Source organism: Leptonotus elevatus, chromosome 19, assembly GCF_054856555.1.
Source record: "Leptonotus elevatus isolate MCC_2025b chromosome 19, RoL_Lele_1.0, whole genome shotgun sequence".
In the NCBI taxonomy this organism is placed as follows: domain Eukaryota; kingdom Metazoa; phylum Chordata; class Actinopteri; order Syngnathiformes; family Syngnathidae; genus Leptonotus; species Leptonotus elevatus.
This window is the reverse complement of record NC_141257.1, coordinates 4,286,861-4,307,389: the sequence shown is the minus strand read 5'-3', so window position 1 is coordinate 4,307,389 and position 20,529 is coordinate 4,286,861. Positions and strand designations below refer to the sequence as shown.

Below are 20,529 nucleotides of genomic sequence, written 5' to 3'. Positions count from 1 at the left end.
TCACATTTTAAAACCAGACGTACTATATGTTTTTTTTAATTTGTAATAGTTTCAAATGAGCTTTTATTGTAGACGGCACAAATTGAAAAATACATTTGCATTTTAATAGAATTGATTTAATATCCTACTCAAAAAAAATCATTTTATTTCATTATTTGAATCATTTTATAATGTTAAATAATTCAAACACACAAATATACAACAAATAATTCAAGGCCACAAAATAAATAGGCAGATTTTCATCTTTATATTCCTGCCTTGCGTTTTAAAATCATCGCCACCAGAGGGCGCGCGACGCTCGATTTTAAACCTGTGTGATTGGCCTTGGATCAAGTTCCACGTGAACCTGCGATCAAACCGAAAACAGGAGTCGAGCGTGTGCATAAAGTACATGTATAACATTTAAAATTTGTCTAGTAACTTTTATTTTGAAGAAAAACACCGGATGTTGTAGCTGTGTGCATCACAAGCCATCTAACTCTACTACTTTCTCCCTTCTTCTACTTGAGTCCCTTAAGTTGTGATCTTCGGCAGTGTGTCGGCTGGCTTCCCCGCGGCCAGACCGGTGCCCAGGGACCCCCTCCAGCATTCCGAAGACCTTGAAGCGCCCAAAAAGCCCGAAGCGCACCATGTGGCCGCGTGTGTTTGGAGGCTGAAGAGCATTGGGCTCATCACCGGCGGACACCCACCAGCCCAACACAACCCAGTGTGGATTCGAACCGGATGTTTCGCTTTGTGTGAGCCGACAGTGCCAGCGACAATGGAGCCTTTGCAAAATGGGACTGAATATGAGGAAGACTGCCAAGGTGCCGAGGAGGAAGAGGAGGTTGACCCAAGAATCCAGGTAAGATCACTTATGGATCATTTTGTGGGAAAAAAATACTTTAAAATGGCTTGGTCACAGTGTCAGATTAAACATCGAGGTAAATATTTGTTTTTGTTTTGTTTATCCCTGTTTTGCCAGAGTGTGACATAAAATGTGGCTAATTTACATAATATTGCCAAGTGACTTGGCAGCTAGGCTGGGAGAAGATCCTATGGAAAGCTGATTAATTATTCAAAATGATATCCAGCTTCATGCAGGTCTATGTGCTTATAGACTATTTGTATGCACTAGTAGTAAGACAATTAAATGCACCAGCAATATTGAATAAACAAATGCTCCAAATTGACAAATTGCATTGGTGCTGAAGTGCTGCCTCTACAAGTGAAAATAAAATCAAAACTCCAAACGTTTTGGCTCTGCTCATGGTCGCCATGGTAACAATGTAATGAGACAGGACCGTCCTGTGGTGTAAAGTCACCTGTGATTCTTAACTCATTCACTGCCATTGACGGTTATAGACGTCAAAAATTCATTTGAACTATTTCTATTAGTTTAACTTTTTTTCCACTTTTGTTAACAAGAGTATGGAAACCTATAATGTTTTTATATTGTACATTTAGAACAGATATAAAATGTGTGATTAATCGTGAGTTAACTGGTGAAGTCATGCGATTAATTACAATAAAAAAAATTGAATCGCCTAATTAAAAAAAGATGATTAAAAATTAGGGGCATCAGGCGATTAAAAATGTTTAATCGCAATTCTAAATTGACAATAATTTTTGGGGTGAGTTTTCATACTCTTGTTAACATAAGTGGAAAAATGTGAAACTAATTTTCAAATGAATTTATGGCGGTGAATGAGTTCATCTTTTTCATTTTGACGAAAGCATGCAGGCAGACATGATATCAAAGACACCAGGGAACTTTTTTTTTTTTACATAATATATCGCATTTCAACCAATCAGTGAGCTCCGACAATGTGTGCGCTTTCATGCCACTCCAGACTCGACTAATTTAATCTTTAAACCGCTTTTGACCTCGATCCAATATGTGTTTGTCCCCATCCGTGTTTACTGCAAACAGGGAGAGCTGGAGAAGTTAAACCAGTCCACGGATGACATCAACCGTTTGGAGAGCGAGCTGGAGGTAATAAACAGAAGACTTCTTTCTCTGCAGTCACGGTGCAGCTTTCGAACCTTCCCTAAACGCGTTTAGAGACCCTCCCTACAGAAGGGGGGGGGGGGGGGGTAGGGGAGGGGGTGATTCTTCTCGTTTGGCTTACTGGTTTAGAAAATTGCCTAGCAACGTCGAAATAAATCCTGTGCGAATGCTTTGGAAAGATGTGTGTGAAAAATCGAGCGCTTCTTCTAATGGACAAGATCCAATTGTCAAAATAACACCACACTGTAGGAATAAGTGCTAAAAAAAAAAAGCAATGCTCAGGTTGCGTCTTTAACTCATTCACTGCCATTGACGGCTCTAGACGTCAAAAATTAATTTGAACTATTTCTATTAGTTTAATTTTTTTCTCCACTTGTTAACAAGAGTATAAAAACCTAGATTTTTTTATTGTACATTTAGAACAGATATAAAATTTCTGATTAATTGTGAGTTAACTAGTGAAGTCATGCGATTAATTACAATTAAAAAAAGTAATCGCCTAACACCTCAAATTTTTTAATAATGTTTTTTTAATTTTTAATAATCAACTCAAATATTCATTTGGAGCCATTTTTTAAAAAATTAAAAATGGCTAATCTGTAATTAACTGATTTCAGTAGTCCTTCATTAAAAAAAAAGATTATTAAAAATGAGTGGCGTCAGGTGATTACAATTTTTACTCGCATGACTTCCCTAGTTAACTCACGATTAACCGCAGATTTGATATCTGTTCTAAATGTACAATCATTTTTTCTAGGGTTTCATACTCTTGTTAACAAAAGAGGGAAAAAAATGTTAAACTAATAGAAATAGTTCAAATGAACTTTTGACGTCTATAGCCGTCAATGGCAGTGAGTGAGTTAAAACAACCACAAAGTCCATTTAGCTTAATGCTAATGAACAATGCAAAGCACCACAGATGGGCTAATGAATAGCATTCGTGTCGCGCTGTTATCATATTTTAAGAATATTTAGCACAGCTCTTGCATAGGACCTTATTAACTTGTGCAAATAATGATGTCTTGTCTGTCCTCATATTGACTCCGTTCTATTTGGGAATCCCAAATGCTGGCCTTGTTTCCCCATAAACATCCCTTAAGCTTCCTGTAAAAACAAACCAAAGGTTCAAGATGGTTGCCATGCATTTTTACTTTCTAGGGCCATTCTTGTATTTGGTTGTGTGGCAGGATAGAATTACTCCCTGGCAAACCAGTCCGGAGATTGCGGTTTTCCTTCTACGTTGTTTTCCTCCCCATCTTAGCTCAACTGACTTTCACCATGCTGTAAATTCAGTAAAAAAAAATAGGCAGGAGAGGATATCGCCGTTTCTTCAAATCAATTGGTGTCATTTGTTTGTTGCATTTAACTTTCAGAAACGACATTCAATTAATTCCTTGTCGGAAAAATGATAATTTAATGAAAAAAATAAAACTTTACAAGTGTTTTTATCTACAATGAAACCCATTTTACCCAATTTGGATGATTTAAGGGGGGGTGGGGGGTAGTTTTCATGGGATTCAATTGGCCACTTAACTCATTCACTGCCATTGACGGCTATTAACGTCAAAAATTCATTTTAACAATTTCTATTAGTTTAACATTTTTCCCCACTTTTTTAACAAGAGTATGAAAACCTAGAATATTTTTATTGTACATTTAGTAAATTTGTGATTAATCGTGAGTTAACTCGTGAAGTCATGCAATTAATTACAATGAAAAATTTTAATCGCCTGTTGCCCCTAATTTTTATTATTATTATTTTTTTATGAATTAATGGCAGTGAATGAGTTCATACAGTTGTTTATGTAACATGGGTTCATGATTGTGTACATACTTGATGCATGGTGTTGGTGCTTCATGATGCTCCGTTTTCATCAATACACAATTACAAAAATCCATTGTTCACAGATTTTCACTTTTATATAGACTGTATGGTGGATGCAGTATATTTAAAGAACTGTTAGTTTAAAATGACAAAATCTCGCCTTTAGGAAGTTTTTTAATCCAATTGAAACCGCTTTATTTCTTTAGCACATTTTATAAACAAGTGCTGCACATTGAGATCCGCACACTATCATACACACAAAATCCAGTAAAACCCCAAATAAAAAACAGTCTATAAAATAAAAAAAAATACATAAAAAAAAAAACGACGACGACTCAATTCACACTGAACTAAAAGCACAACTAAAATCGATTTTGAAAACGGAAAAGGCCAGCATGAAAGCAACGTCAGGAAGTGGGGAAACGCTATGATGTCATAGGGAAGCCCGCTTCCTGTGACACCTTTTCCGCCCTTTAGCTCCCTTGTAGGTCAACCGGATGCAGGTGCCGTTCAATCGCACTCGTGTTCACGCTTGTCAGCAGATGACCTCTCACTACGTTGCATTCATTTAGCCAGGCAGCCAAATCCTCCAATCGCGACAGCTGCTTCGTCAGCGCAATTGCGCAGGAAGACCGGCTCCGCCCAAACTGATCTGTTACGTTTGCAGGAATTCCGCCAGCGATTCCGCGCCGTGCTCGTTGAAGCCACCTTAAAGCTGGACGAGCAGGTGAAGAAGATCGGACGGGCGGTGGACGACTCCAAACCGTACTGGGAGGCCCGCAAAGTGGCCAGACAGGTACATGCGCACCGAACGAGGGTGAGCTGGCTTACTGGGGGATTAACAAGGGAGACGCTTGAAAGGGCTCAGCTCATTTCTACTTAAAAGGCGCATACGCGTGACGTCTATTTTTAAACTGTACGCTAAACGGCTGTCAAGCACACGCACAAAAATGCATATCGTCCTCATTTCTAGAAGAAGTCAAAGTCAGCGTTTTGTCCAATCAGCAGCGAGCGAATGAGTCACATGTCACGCCCAAACATAAATATATATATATATATATATGTATAAAGCAGTATAACAAAGTACCTGTCAGACGCATTGCTGGCGGCCTTTGCATGGTGGCCAACGTGCACGTGAGGGGGATCAGAATTTGTGCGCGTGCGCATCCGAAGGCGGCTTAACTTAACTACGAAGCAGATGAAGGCCTCGGGGGGGTTTAACTGGCAAAATCGTTCGGTCATGGACTCATGATTTATAGACGGGAACTTTTTCATATTTAAAACCTGACCCACTTCCAAGAGGATCCAAATGCCTGCCTGGCCGTGTCACACGTGCACGCTCGCGCCCGCCCCCTCCAACCACCATGTTTTTCCACTCACATTCCGACAAATTTGAGAAGGGGGAGCAGCAACGTGGAAATCGGCCTGAGCTTTCCTGTCTTTTGTTTTCTGCAACATTGCTCGTCTGTCTCCTCTTTGTGTGTCACTGTGTCTCAACTGAAAAAAAAAAAAAAAAAAAAAAAACTACTACGTGAGTGGCTGAGAATCAGAGGTGGGGAGAGTAGGAAAATTTTTTACTCAAGTAAGATTAATTTAACTTTAGAGTAATATTACTCAAGTAAAATAAGTATTCAGCGGAACAACTACTCCATTTTCAGCAATAAAAGTTCATATTTTATCGATAGGTAATTTGATAACATTACCGTATTTAATACCTTTAAAAACACATTTTGCCCGCATGCTGTTGCACCAATCATGGCTCACCTGTTTTTTTTCCGGGGGGGGGGGGGTGGTCATGTGACGTTGGCGAACTAAACCATGATTGGTCGGTCAACTGAGCCTTGAGCACTTGTGGTGTCATTTTCAGTCGACAGTGAAATGTGGTTTTAAAGGTGTTAATAATACATGAAAAGTAGATCAAAAAATGTATTTGAGATCAAATACGAACTTCTTATTGCTGGAAATGGCAGACAAGTATCACTTTAAATGGCGCATTGAATGTCAAATAGACAAAATATAAAATAGGGATTTGCAATCAATTCTTGGTCATCAATATTGCTGTAAAACTTTTTTGGGGTGGAGAAATATAATAAAATATTTTCTACATGGCATAAACAAATTATGTAATCATCGATCCTTGAATCCTGCCTAGCAACAAATGATGTGACTGGGGGGGAAAAAATATCCAAGCTTTTTTTCTTTGCTAGAAGTTCCATCGTAAATGCCAATGATTTTTTTTTTTGTCTGTGAGATTTATTATTATTTTCTTTTGGCAAGGCTGACTTGAGATCTGTAACGTGTTTAACTATTTGTGTCACGCTGTGACGTTAGCCAGCCTGGGAAAGGAAGTGTTGTTATTTTTCATTCAACTTGGATGTCATGTGAGAAGTTATCCGTTTTTTGTTTTGTTTTTTTTACCTCCGCCCTGACAAAACGAGTGAGTGATCATTTGATTTTGTAATCCTCGCACCATTAATTATCTTGTGAGCGCGGAGCCTGGGAAGTGGGTCGCACCCAGCCGTGTAATCAGTTTACACACACACCCCCACACACACGTCTATCTTTACACTCCTTTCGTCCGTCGCGTGACTTTGGATATCATGACAGCGTCCAGACAGGTGGCGGCACCTTTGTTCCTGCTGACGTCAGTGCTGGGGGGCTATCTTCAGTGGGGGTGACCCCGACTGGTGGTCGTGACACGAGACCATGGGGGAGTGGCTGGGGTGGGGGGTGGGGGGTTCGTAAAATATTTAGTTATTTACGTTATGGGAGTTTGTAGTTTTTTAAAAAAATTATTAATGTATTTATTTATTTTATTCTATTTTTATTATTATAATTATTAGCGACTTGACTTACACATGGCAATAAAACTCTATACTCTGATACCAGCACAAGTATTCAACTCTTGAAGTAGTCACAGATACCAAGGACCGATACCACTAGTACTTTTGACACATAAAATGACCCAAAAAGACAAAATTAATTTGAAAGAAATAGGCCTACCTATATATTCAATATAGCACGTTTCCTTAAAATTGCATTAAATTCACTCATTCACTGCCATTGACGGCTATAGACGTAAAAAAATAATTGGAACTATTTCTATTAGTTTAATCCCCCCCCCCCCTACTTTTGTTAACAAGAGTATGAAAACCTAGGATTTTTTATTGTACATTTAGAACATATAAAATTTGTGATTAATCATGAGTTAACTATTGAAGTCATGTGATTAATTACAACGCCTGACGCGATAAAAAAGAAAAGAAAAGATTATTCAAAATTAGGGGTGTCGGGTAATAATTTTTTTAAATCGTAATTAATCGCATGACTTCACTAGTTAACTCACGATTAGTCACAAATTTTATATCTGTTCTAAATGTACAATAAAAATACTCTTGTTAACAAAAGTGGAACAAGATGTTAAACTAATAGAAATAGTTCAAATGAATTTTTGACGTCTATAGCCGTCAATGGCAGTGAATGAGTTAATTGTGTTTTTTCTATTTGTCTAATTTTTTTGTTCCCGATCGTATCGGTTGGCCAATTCTGGTATCAACTACCGTCGCAAGTGCCGATACTTTCAAATAAGGCCTGGTATCGGCCTGATTGCTAATACCTGGTTTCACCCATCCCTAATGTATATAAACATCAAAAATTAATGTACTTAACGTAGCTTTATTTGACTTAATTAAATGTTTTTTTTACCATTTTAAATTTAAAAAGTATATATTCTAAAATTGTATACTTTAATTACAATAATTTAGAAGAGTTTTATTAGTATCAGGATTTGAGTGTGCACTGACGATAAAGCAAAAGTAAAGTTTCTCCACCTTGGTTAACTCCCATTTCATGAATCATTCAATTCTTGCCAAAATATGTCATAAATACGTCAAAGCTTACTTTTAATTTTTTTTTTTTTTACCATTTTTACCCTAAATAAAACCTTTGTTTTAGCGTTTAGCTTATCTAACTCCGACTGCGGCCATTTTAAATGCAGGATGCAATAATGCTACTTCCGTTGTTGTTCGAGCGTGTTACGCCGTCAGCCGTATGCACCGTAAAAACGTGAATACGCCATTCGAATGCCGTTGTTTTTGCAACGTCATCTCGAGACAATAACGTCGTTAAATACCCTTAAAGGTGAAGCGCACCCTGCATGATGATTTAACAATACAACTGCACAGAATCAAATGGAATTTGTGGATTCCGCTCTTGTATTGGACGTCTGAATGTCAGCGGTGGGAATAACAGTCCTATTGACAGTCAGCGTGGGCCGGGGGTAGCCCACCCCGCCGGCGACCACAAGGATGCAGTTTGTGCCTTTTTCCCGTGCGTGCGCAAATTCCCAGCAGAAATCCGATTTTTCCGAGATCATGCGCCATGTCCACTTGTCGCCCTTTAGGCCCAGGTCGAAGCCCAGAAGGCCGCCCAGGAGTTCCAGCGGGCGGCGGAGATCCTGCGGGCCGCCAAGGAGACCATCGCCCTGGCCGAGGAGAGGCTGCTGGAGGAGGACAGCCGCCAGTTTGACTCGGCCTGGCAGGAAATGCTCAACCATGCCACGCAGAGGGTGGGTGCGCGTGCCACAACTTTGTTTACAAATGGAATGTCGCCGTTTTGAAAGATTTCAAACCGGTTGGAATATTCATAAAAAGCTATTCATTGCACTGCTTGTCGTCATTACGGGCACAAGTTACGCCCCCCTCCCAAGGAAGAAGAAAACATTTTGTGCCCCCCCCCCCTCCCCAAGTACACCATTGCAGAGGGGCTAATACTTCTTCATGATCGTAAGAGCGCCACCGCCACCTACTGTAGTGGATGTGCAATTACACTTTGCTTATTTCAGAAGGACTGTTAGGCTAACATTACATTTTTCTCTCATCCATTGTATATTAAATAATTATGTTAAACTGAAGTGAGCAAAAGGGGGAGGGGCAAATGTTTTTAATCCATACAATTTCTTTCTTTGCACACTAATTCCCTCTGTATTTTACATTAGTATAATAATTAAGAATAAATATTTTTCCTAATCTTAAAAAAAAAAAAGGCATGAAAACAAATACAGTATGTTTCGTCTCCACTTTTTTTGGGCTCAAAACCAAACTCTCCCATATTTGTGAACGCATGCTTTTCTCCAGACAGCGACAAATACTTTTAAAGTAGCACTAAGGAACTTGTCAACCTTGATAAAATATTTTCATAACTTTTCTGATGAAACATGGACTTAAAACTAGTTGAATGGTACCTTCAACTAGTTTTGGTTTTGGTCTGTATCATTTTTACTGGCACTTAGCAACTTTGAGGAGGATGCCACACAAAAAACTACAAATGTGCTGACTGCTTTATGGCGTACGTCAAAAGCTATCCCGGATGAAAGGACAGTCAAGGATCAACATTGGCCCGGATTTCACTGGCTGGAGTGAGCTAAAAAAAAATGACGCAATGCGCTTGTCCTCATAGGAAATGTGGTCTTCCTTCAAACATAACAATACCGCTTTTGTCCATATGGCGCCGCCATAATCAGTTTTCCTATTGATGTGAATATGAGTATGAATAGTTGTTTGTTTTTTATTTACATGCATGTAACGTGTGTGCGCGCGCGTGTGTGTGTGTGTGTTTGCAGGTAATGGAGGCCGAGCAGACCCGAACGCGCAGCGAGGCCGAGCACAAGTCAACGGCGGCCAACTACACGTCCTGCGTCGGCCGCATGAAGCATTTGGAGAAAAAGCTCAAACGCTCCATCAACAAATCAAAGTTGGTCCTGTTTGTTTTTTGCTTTTAAGTAACGCTCGTGTAGCCTTCTTTGCGTGTGCTTCGTGAGGGAAAGCAAAGCGAGGCTGTGTTGATGAAATCCAGATGTTTGTCTTCTTCTTGGGGTGGAACTCCCTTTTGTAAGAGGCCAGGAATGCCAGTGGTCAGGGGGGGGAGTGTGTTTTTTTCCCCCTCCCCTTCTCACTCTTTGCCCTCTTTGTGTCTCCCCCTGCAGGCCGTATTTTGAGTTGAAAGCAAAGTATTATCTCCAGCTTGAGGTACGTGCGCTACGACACGCAGTCTGGTCAATATTCACTGCTGTGTTATGCAAATTGTGTTTGCGTTCACTCTGCTGTTTCATTTGTAATTGGATGATTGTTTAAAATGATGTAAGGATGTATTATTGCAAAGAATACAATAAAATCAAAAAAATTTAATCAACTGCTATTTTTTGTTACAGTGCCTTGTGAAAATATTAGCCCCCCCTTGAACTTTCTGACCTTTTGCCACATTTCAGGCTTCAAACATAAATATAGAAAATTTTATATAAATTTTTTTGGGGGAGGGGGGGTGAAACATCAACTCTAAGTGTGACACAATGGTGAAGTGGAATGAAATTTCTCAGATATTTTTAACATTTTTATACAAATTAATTGCATAGTAGGACGTCCAAAAAATAGTCACCCCCTTTTCTCTCAGTGCAGATACATGACTTCAGAAGTTACCTGATGATTAAAATATCTTATAAATTTCGTTCCACTTCACAATTGTGTCCCACTTGGAGTTGATTTTTCACAAGAAAAATGTAATTTGGTATCTTTATCTTTAAAGCCTGAAATGGAGCAAAAGGTCAAAAAGTTCAAGGGGGCTAACACTTTTGCAAGGCACAGTATTTGGTTAATTACAATGAAATGTGTCATAAATAATGAAATTGCCAGTGAACATATAAAACAACCATTCTGACTGAAAAGTTTGGAGGAAATGATGGGACAATAATTAAAAGTATGACTGTGAAATGTGGTTTAAATATTTACCTCTCTTCAAACCGGTCATCCATTGATGAACTTTTCTTACAACATCATGTTGTTTGTCACTTTACTGTTGAAGCTTACTGTTAAACTTACACACAAAACAAAAGAGAATGAAATATTTTTTTAAATACTGAAATGTTCAACCTTCTAGCTTAATGCTAACATATAATGGAAAACGCAATAAACAGGCTAACGGAAATTAGCATCAATTAATTTTAGCAACTGAAGCGGCATGTGGACGAGCGGCAGGCCAAGCTGGTGGCGGCAAAAGCCGAGTACCGAGCCGCCCTGCGCCGCCTGGAGAGCATCTCCGAGGAAATCCACGCCCAGCGCCGCGCCGTCGGAACCCGAGGGCGGGGCGTCGGGGCCGAGCTGGACGGCGAAGACGTCGAGGGTTTCGCCATGGACTGCGACGGCCTGTCGAGTGAGTTTCGTAATCGGAACCTTTTGTGATCGAGCTAACCGAATCGAAAAAGCGCCAGGGTTAATGTTTTATTGTTGTTCCTCATATTCATGTTTCACGCGCGTGCAGTGGTGTCGGTGTCCATTGACGACGACTCGGAGGAAGACGCTCAACCCGCCTCATCCAGTCCGTGCACCCCCGACACGCCCTCGCCGCCATCCTTGCTCTGCACGCCCTCCTCTCCATCCTCCTCCTGCCCCGCTGCCCTGGAGGTCGCCAGCCCTTGCGGGTCTCACGGTTCAGACTCGCTGTGCGGTTCCGGCCACGGCTCGCCTCTTCTGGGCCCTCGGAGCCAGTGCAGCGGAGCCTCCTCTCCGGACTGTGACCAGGAGAGAGGTGTGCGTGCATCACATCACTGTGTCCACTTGTATGTGTTATGTCTCATCACTTATGTTCAAACACCCTCTTTTGTGTTTTAGATGTTATGAAATGTTACCTCGACAAAGGAATTTTTTTTTAAACTCATTCACTGCCATTGACGGCTATAGACGTCAAAAATTCATTTGAACTATTTCTATTAGTTTCACATTTTTTTCCACTTTTGTTAACAAGAGTATAAAAACCTAGAATTTTTTTTTTTACATTTAGAACAGATGTAAAATTTTATGCTCTTGTTAACAAAAGTAGGAAAAAATGTGAAACTAATAGAAATAGTTCAAATTAATTTTTGACGTCTATACCCGTCAATGGCAGTGAATGAGTTAATTATCACCATGAATTCAGCTTCCAAACTAGTTTTCAAATACTTGACAGATAGCGATTCTTACAAGGATGCTCCCATACGATTTTTGTGGCAATTCACACAGTGATAAAAATAAATAATAATAATAATAATAATAATAATGACAATAATAATAATAATTTTAAAGTGGTTCGTTTATTTTTTTTTACTTTCTCCAATGAGATTAAAATGCTAATAATATATAATTTAAAAAATAATAATAATTATCTTTCACTGGGATTAAAAATAGATAAAACAATAAAATTGAATAATAAATAAAATATCATATATATACATATTTTACATTGGGACATTTTTTTAAATAAAATATTATTAAAAATACTTTAAAGTGAGGCCACTTCTAATGAAATAACATTTTTATTATATTTTAAAGTAGGGCATTTTTAACGTTTCCTCTCAGGGATTACAATTAGACGTATGTAATCAAATATATTAATTACGATTTTTTGCTTTTCCTTCAGGGATTGAAATGATCTAAATCTAATAAAAGGTCATTTAAAAAATATATTCTTAAGTGGAGCTTTTTATTTTCCGCTTGCAGATAAAAAAAAAATTACCTAAATATAACTAACGTATCATTTACAAAGATTAACGCAAGAAATGTTGAAAAAGTTATTAATAAAAATATTTTTACAATTAGTGTTATTGAAGAGATTAGCAAAAAAAGCTAAATTTGATAAATAATAAATATACAGTATAACACTCGTTTGTCTCTCGCTCCGTCCAGGAGACCGAGCAGAGGGCGCTGAGGCCACGTTGGAGGGCAACCTAAGCACGCTTAACTTGACGGTTTCGCAAACCCAACAAGATGACGGCGAGCTGGAGGATAAAAAGGAGACAGAATGCACCAGCAGTGAACTCCCCTCATCGTCGAACACCCTCGTCCTCAATGGCGTCTAATCCGGACGACTGCAGCCTCCACGAAAGGTGCCATAAAACGTCAGCATAGCCATTTGAATCCGTGGTGATGTACGGTGAACAAATAAAACACAAGTATGCAAAAGTTGGTGCTCTTCAAACGACCGCATCTCCCATAATCCTCCTCGCTTCAAGAGAACTCATCTTGTGTGCCATCCAATGTCTTTATGTTGTACTGCAATTGGGTCATGTTGAAGACTGCAATCGATGATGTAAATAGTCACAAAATGAGTTCGCGCACTAAACCAAAAAAAGGTGAGCGTGTTTTTTTGTGGTAATTGTGTGTGTATTTTTTTATGCTCAAGTAGCACCCTGTAGTGCAGATTGTCCTATATTTATATGCCTGTATTCTTGCATTTGAACATTGTTTTTCATGTTTAACGCAAAAATAATAAGCAATAAACATGTGCTTCATTGTGGTGATTTTTATGTTGTATTTCATTTTACATTGTACATATACGTATTAGGTATGTACTTGAATTATACTATGACATTCTGGTATCAAGTAGAAATAATCACAGGTTACAAAAACATCATAATAATAACAAATATAAAGGTATCATAAATTACGTTTAAAATAAATTGCAAGTTTATTATTAATTTAAATTTTAAACTAAAGTCACATAAATGATTTTTTGAAACAATCGCCATAATGTGTGTCTATATTTTCCTTCATTTTCTTATATTTTAATGAGAATCTTTTATAATATAAATAAATAAATAGGATCGTTTATTTTCGTTTTTACTTAGGTCAGTAAGGGACAGCTTGATCACATGACTAGGTCAGTAAGAGACAGCTTGATCACATGACTAAAAATCACATGATGCCCAACAAAAGCCCGCCCTCTCTCTTTCTGATTGGGGTGTACACTTGCGGACTCTCCGTTGATTGGTGGGAAAATAAATGACCATTATAGCTAAGTTCTTGTTTACGTGTTGAAGTGCGGCGCACGGTTTATACAGCGATGCATTTTGTTTTATGTAATTTTTGTATTTTTACTTAAATATTTTAATTCAGTATTCGGAACATGACACGATCGTGGTTCGTCGCAGCTGTTCTGCTTTGGACTGTCTTCGGTAAGGCTAACGTGCTCTGTTATAAAATAAGCTAACATTTTCTCATTTTTTTGTAATCGAAAGTATTATAATTTGTAGTTATTTCATGGCAATCGACGTTATGTTTCATTGAGTTAGAGTTATTTATGTTTTTGCAACAACAGCAGATCCCATTGGTTTATGTAAGAAAATAAATCAAATCCAACACCACAGCCCGTTTAGAAGTCCGTTAATTTAAAGTTTGCTTCCCATTTAAGCAGAAAGTAATAAAGTGATCAATATGATTTACACAATAAATTGCATGTAGAATGTGCACTTTAATTCGGCATGCACATCAACTGACAACACAATGTGAATAGTGACGTGGCGGGTGATTGGTGGCTAATTATTTACACGAGACATCAATTCCTGCTATTCTACTCTCGAATGAATGCTTGTTTTCATTCATTCAAAGTTAATCTTATTGGCGTTTAATGTAATACAAATACACAGTTCTTGCAAATCTACTTACCTCCAGGTTTTGAAGCAAAAGTGCTGCCTTCCCTTCCCGATTTCGGGACATCTTATCACGTGAAAGGTAAGCAAAAGGATTCACTGTTTGCCGTTGTTATCACCACCACTTTATCTCATGAAAGTGTTTCTTTGCAGGAGTGATTTCTTTGCCTTACGCTGAAATCAAGGAGCCCTTTGAGGCCTGGTTCGACTTGAAGGCAAAGTCTAGCCGTATAGACTACTATCATGGTGAGAAGCCCTTCTTCATTCTGTTTCTTCACACTGAGTGGGATGTGAAACTTGAGAAGCCACTGTAGCCACATTCGGATGACTGGTGCGGAACAGAAACACTCGTCGTCTTTCACTCTCATGTGACCTTGTTCTGTTTATTTACGCGTGGTGGTGAAATACACACAGTTTTGTGTATTTAGTGTATCTTTTTTTTTTTTTATCGTCGTGTTTCCATGAAAAGAAAAATAGTTTAAGATGCTTGCTGTAACTATATTTTATTTCATTAGGTGTATCGCTGACAATTACCTAAATTAGTGGCAAAGGCATTATAGAAAAGTTGTTTTTGTATTTCATTTTTTAAATTTAATAGTAGTATGAAAGTGTTTTTATTTATTCAGATGTAATGTCTGTTTTATTTTAGTTAATTTCTTATTAATTAATATCATTTGTTTTTTAATATGCTGTTTTGAATGTATACTTTAACGTATATATTTTTAATTAATTAAAATAATTGTATTAATTGATTACACAGCTGACATTTATTTCAAGATTTTTTTTTTTTTTACTTTATAAAAAAAGTTTTACTTTATCCTTTTACCTTTAAGGAGTCAATGTAATGATGGCTATCAAAAGATGGAAGGTGGAGTAGCCTGTTGCTTGCTACGTGAACAGTCTTGTGATCTACCACATTTGTGTCCATTTTAACAAAATGATAAAATTATGTAAAATGTTTTTTTTTTTAATCAGAATTTTTTTGTTTTTGTAACAAATCTATTATGACCTAAATGTTAACTCATTCACTGCCATAAATTCATAAAATAAAACAAAGATTATTAAAAATTACGGCGACAGGCAATTAAAATTATTAATTGTAATTAATCGCATGACTTCTTTAGTTAACTCACGATTAATCACAAATTTGATATCTGTTCTAGATGTACAATAAAAAAAATCTAGGTTTTCATACTCTTGTTAACAAAAGTGGAAAAAAATGTTAAACTAATCGAAATAGTTCAAATTAATTTTTGACGTTTATAGCCGTCAATGGCAGTGAATGAGTTAATAACTAATAGCGTTTCAGCATTTACTCCAATTTCTACTGCGCCTCATCTATTCCACCAGGACAAGTGTCAACATACCAATTGGGGGCCGAGCAGCCGTGGGGGGCCTCGTACAAGATCACGCCCGAGACCACCGAAGAGGAGCTGAACGTGATGAAGTGCTTCCAAGTCAACGGAACCAAAGGCGAACCCGTCGCCACGCAATCGGCCTTGCCTGATGTGCAGGGCTTTCAGGTCTTTATCATAGCTTACAGGTCAAATTCCATATATTGGCTCGTAAAAAATGTGTCCGTGGGGGGAAAAAAACGTAAAACTAAAAAATATATATATCATATGGTCTGTGTTTTTATTGTATTGTGGATTTCACCTATTGCACTGATTCATGTCCTCCACAGTTCCTAAGGATGGAGTACTATGGCGGCGCCCTGTGCGAAGTGTGGCAGAACGTGACCACCGTGGGCTACAAGAAGAACACCTACACGCTGTGGGTGACCCGCTCGGAGAATCGCGCCGACGGTCGGGCGGATCCGTCCGCGCCGCTGCACTACGAGATGATGGGTTACAACACGCTGCTGGGCTCCCATTTTGACAAATACCTGGTGGACTACAAGGACTTCTCTTCCAACGTGGATCCCGTAGCGTTCTCCCTCCCTGAAGGTTTGCCATCAAACAACAACAACAACAAAAAAAACACGACGGCGGTAATATGAGAGAGAGAGAAAAAACTTTGTCGGACAGGTATGAGCTGCGGAGGGTTCCCCGGTCCGGGGGTGGAGCATGACATGCTGGCCAATCCCATGAAAGATCTCATCCACACGTCGTCTTCGGGCCGCTCGCGGCGCATCTTCGACCATTTCAAAGAGAAGTTTGGGCGTCAGTACAGCGACGAGAGGGAGCACGAAGAGAGGGAGCACGCTTTTCTTCACAATCTCAGGTGAGCGCCGCGTGGATCGGAAGACGTGCTTTCAAAAGATAGAAAGACGTTTTTTGGGGTCCAATTTTAAGTTTTTTCATTGCGTTGGATATCTTTGAATTTGGTGTCTCAGTTTTGTCCAGTATTTTTTGAAGGCGATTCTCAATTGTTAACTCTTAACATAAAAGTGGGAAAGAAAAGATAAACTAATAGAAATATGTCTGCATATTTTAGTCATTGATACAGTGATTTCATAATAATTTATCAAATTGAGTTCAAATTAAAAAGAAAGTGTGATATTGATTTGTGTTGATGTCCTTTTTCTGCCACTAGATGGCATAATTGCATTTGTAAGACGTTGGTGACAGCTCAGTTCATTTTTCTTTTCATATTAAGAGCTATCTAATCTTTAACATGAAGTAACTTGTGAAATTCCACACATTTTTAACTCATTCACTGCCATTGACGGCTGTAGACGTCAAAAACTAATTTTAACTATTTCTATTAGTTTCACTTTTCCACTTTTGTTAACAAGAGTGTGAAAACCTAGAATTTTTTTTATTGTACATTTAGAACAGATAGAAAATTTGTGATTAATCGTGAGTTACCTAGTAAAGTCATGTGATTAATTACAATTACAAATTTTAATCGACACCCCAAATTTTTAATGACCTTTTCTTCTTTTTTTTTTATTAGGGGCATCAGGCGATTACAATTTGTAATTGTAATTAATCACATGACTTCACTAGTTAACTCACAATTAATCACAAATTTTATATCTGTTCTAAATGTACAGTAAAACAATTTTTCTAGGTTTTCATACTCTTAACAAAAGTGGGAAAAAAATGTGAAACTAATAATAAGGGGAAATGAATTTTTGACGTCTATAGCCGTCAATGGCAGTGAATGAGTTAAAATGGTAAAATACAATTTGACCCCAGTCTCCACAAATACATGCATTATTATTATTACATTTATTACTGCTAAATTTTGCATGGACATGTCCCCCAGTACAGGCTTAAAAATTAATCACGCGTTAAAAAAAATGAGAACTTTGAATTAACTCAAAATTAACACTAATTTTGACACCCCTAATTTGTTAAAAATATTTCTGCACTTTTGTAATCAAATTTTGCGACAGATCTGATTTGTGTTCCATCTCCTCGCAGATACGTCCACTCCAAGAACAGAGCGGGACTGCCCTTCACGCTGGCCCTCAACTCCCTGTCCGATCGCACCATGCCGGAGATGGCCGCCATGAGGGGACGCCAGCGCAGAAAGACCCCCAACCGTGGGCGCCCCTTCCCTTCCCTCGTGTACAAAGGAGTCAAGGTTCCCGAGTCTCTCGACTGGCGCCTTTACGGTGTGTCCATATCACACGAAAGGCTTTTTATTTTAATTTTTTATTTATTTTTTATTTTTTTTTAACTCCTGAACTTCTTCCCATTTTTCGTTTGCAGGCGCCGTGACGCCAGTGAAGGACCAAGCCATCTGTGGTTCCTGCTGGAGCTTTGCCACCACTGGGGCTTTAGAGGGAGCTCTCTTCTTGAAGGTGACTGGAACAAAAAAATCCAATCATATGCGTAGACACGAGACAGCAAACTCGTCAATCACGTGTTCCAATACTTTTGCTCTGCTGATGTTTTTTTTCCTTTTCTTTTTTTTTTTCTCTCTTCTTCTGCCAGACGGGTTCCCTGCAGGTGCTCTCCCAGCAGATGCTGGTGGACTGCACGTGGGGCTTCGGCAACAACGGCTGCGACGGCGGCGAGGAGTGGCGAGCGTACGAGTGGATCATGAAACACGGCGGCATCGCCACCATTGAGACCTACGGACCTTATATGGGCATGGTGAGATAACGTCCCGTGATGGCGCGAGTGAATGGGAACTGGCACTTTCTTATTCACCATTTGTCATATACTGTATCTCAAATTCAATTCAATTACTACATATAACAATATCCTTATCATTTTTTTTATTATTTGATTCAATGGCATCAAATGACTATGAAAGTAATATTAACTTATTGATAGTATTTACCCAATAGATCTGGATAGGCTTCTATAAATATGGGGGGGGGGGGCAATATACCATTTAAACTATGAATACACTACTAATTATGTCTAGTCACAACAATGTGTTTTAAAATAATTTGTATATTTTTAAGATTTTGATTTTTAAAAATTTGGAAATGTGTTCTTTTTGTTGGAATGTTGTGCAGTTAGTACTCTGTTGTCATAGTTTCTACTATTTTTATAAATCTTTTATGATGTGCATTTTTATGTAGTTCTCGTGAGTAAATATTGCAAATGTTTACAATTCTTAACGTAAAAAAAATACATTTTAATTAATCTAATTCCATGTTATTCATTAATTAATTTTTTAAAGATTTTTTTTTTTTTATTAGAAATGTAAACAAAATTTTATTGACAAGATGCAATGTTTATAGATCACTAACATGTTATAATAAAGCTTTTTTTTTATTACATGCATTTAAAAATGCACCTTGTAAATAAGAACAGCGATCTTAAAACAATATGATTTTTTTTCTCATATTGCATAATTATGCTATTATGTTATTTTTTTGTACAACATACTTTGGTATGGAGGAGCAAAATTCTAAATAAATAAATAAATGACTGAAAGTGAAAATAAAAACGGATATAAAAAAATATAATTTGAAAATTTAATTAAAATTTGAAAAATATATATAAATAAAAATAAAAGCAACAATATATATATATATACAAAAATTTTAATACATTTTTGAATTTTATTTTTTTATATCCATTTTTATTTTTTGTCATTTATTCATTTATTTATTCTTTTTTTTTGTGTGAATTTTGGCAGTTTTACTCCTCCATACCTGGGGGCCTTGAAAGGCGCGTATAAATGAAATGCACCTTCCACATGTTGAGTGAAAGCTCTTTTGTGCACACAGAACGGCTTTTGCCACGCCAACGCGTCACATCTGACGGCGCACGTCCACAGCTACACCAACGTGACGTCGGGCGACGCCGAGGCGCTGAAGTTGGCGCTGTTCAAGAACGGCCCCGTGGCCATCAGCATCGACGCCGGGCACCGATCCTTCGTCTTCTACAGCCACGGCGTCTACTACGAGCCCGCCTGCGGTACGGCAATACAATTGTGTATTTGAAACCTGCAAAATGAACCCAAGCATTAACAACACTATTTTTACATCCATTTTTTTTTTCCTTTTATCAGGCAATACTACGGACTCGCTCGACCACGCCGTACTCGCCGTGGGATACGGCACCTTAAAAGGAGAGCCGTACTGGTTAGTAAAGAACTCGTGGTCCACCTACTGGGGCAACGACGGCTACATCCTCATGTCCACCAAAGACAACAACTGCGGCGTCACCACCGACGCCACCTACGTCACACTGGCCTAAACACCCAACCACTCTGCCACTTGTGCCACAAGCATGAAAAAAAATCCAATATACGTTATGTGCTTATGATGAAAGGAATCAAAGGAGGTGCTGGTCAATTTGACGTTAAAACACAATGTAATGCTGGAAATGTAATTTTTTTTAAAGAAAAACAATTTAACACCACTATTTGAGTGCCCGAGAATGACTGATCGACAAAATTAATGTGCTGATGAATAAAAAATGGTGTCGATGTGAATAAGTTTGTTGATTTACATACATTTATTGCTGGTCGAACACACCATGTGGATCATAATAATGGCCACCAGTGGGCAGTATGAAACAGTTTCTGCTTGATATTGTACGTAAGTGAACTTGCTGCGGTTTATCTCTACACGGTAGTAAAGTGATATTTGGAGTAAATATTTATATGGAAAACGCATCTAGGCCATACGTACAAAACAATAAAATGGAGAAAAAAAACGAAGCCCAGCAGTAAATTATTAACAGCGTTGATTTTGCGCCGTTCGTAACAGAAAAATGTCGAACGTCGTAAAACGAGGTCTCAATGGAAACAAGGCAGTAATTTGTCCTCAGCTACAACAGGTGGCGACATTGTAACGTTTTGCTGCCTTACTTATTTTTATTTTTTTATCGAATGAAGCAGTAT

The 20,529-nt window shown here is 38.2% G+C and overlaps 2 protein-coding genes across 2 annotated transcripts; both read left to right on the top strand.

The window, feature by feature from the left end:
- The first annotated feature begins 495 nt into the window (after positions 1–495).
- LOC147157589 (SH3 domain-binding protein 5-like) lies at positions 496–13,140 on the top strand. Its single transcript, XM_086063527.1, has 9 exons — positions 496–844; positions 1,913–1,975; positions 4,483–4,611; positions 8,218–8,382; positions 9,436–9,566; positions 9,799–9,841; positions 10,814–11,018; positions 11,127–11,393; positions 12,527–13,140. The coding sequence occupies exons 1-9, from the start codon at positions 761–763 to the stop codon at positions 12,697–12,699; spliced, it is 1,260 nt and encodes a 419-aa protein (XP_085919653.1). The 5' UTR covers positions 496–760; the 3' UTR covers positions 12,700–13,140.
- Positions 13,141–13,601: 461 nt separating this feature from the next.
- LOC147157588 (digestive cysteine proteinase 2-like) lies at positions 13,602–20,121 on the top strand. Its single transcript, XM_086063384.1, has 11 exons — positions 13,602–13,794; positions 14,291–14,350; positions 14,422–14,514; positions 15,619–15,791; positions 15,953–16,214; positions 16,296–16,491; positions 17,640–17,833; positions 17,931–18,022; positions 18,156–18,317; positions 19,409–19,598; positions 19,693–20,121. The coding sequence occupies exons 1-11, from the start codon at positions 13,746–13,748 to the stop codon at positions 19,878–19,880; spliced, it is 1,659 nt and encodes a 552-aa protein (XP_085919510.1). The 5' UTR covers positions 13,602–13,745; the 3' UTR covers positions 19,881–20,121.
- Positions 20,122–20,529: the final 408 nt, after the last annotated feature.

Coding starts and splice junctions, on each gene's coding strand:
- LOC147157589 (XM_086063527.1), top strand. CDS start 761: ATGGAGCCTTTGCAAAATGGGACTGAATATGAGGAAGACTGCCAAGGT. Junction 1,976..4,482: donor GTTTGGAGAGCGAGCTGGAG/GTAATAAACAGA, acceptor TTACGTTTGCAG/GAATTCCGCCAGCGATTCCG. Junction 11,394..12,526: donor GGACTGTGACCAGGAGAGAG/GTGTGCGTGCAT, acceptor CGCTCCGTCCAG/GAGACCGAGCAGAGGGCGCT.
- LOC147157588 (XM_086063384.1), top strand. CDS start 13,746: ATGACACGATCGTGGTTCGTCGCAGCTGTTCTGCTTTGGACTGTCTTC. Junction 14,351..14,421: donor GACATCTTATCACGTGAAAG/GTAAGCAAAAGG, acceptor GTTTCTTTGCAG/GAGTGATTTCTTTGCCTTAC. Junction 19,599..19,692: donor CTACTACGAGCCCGCCTGCG/GTACGGCAATAC, acceptor TCCTTTTATCAG/GCAATACTACGGACTCGCTC.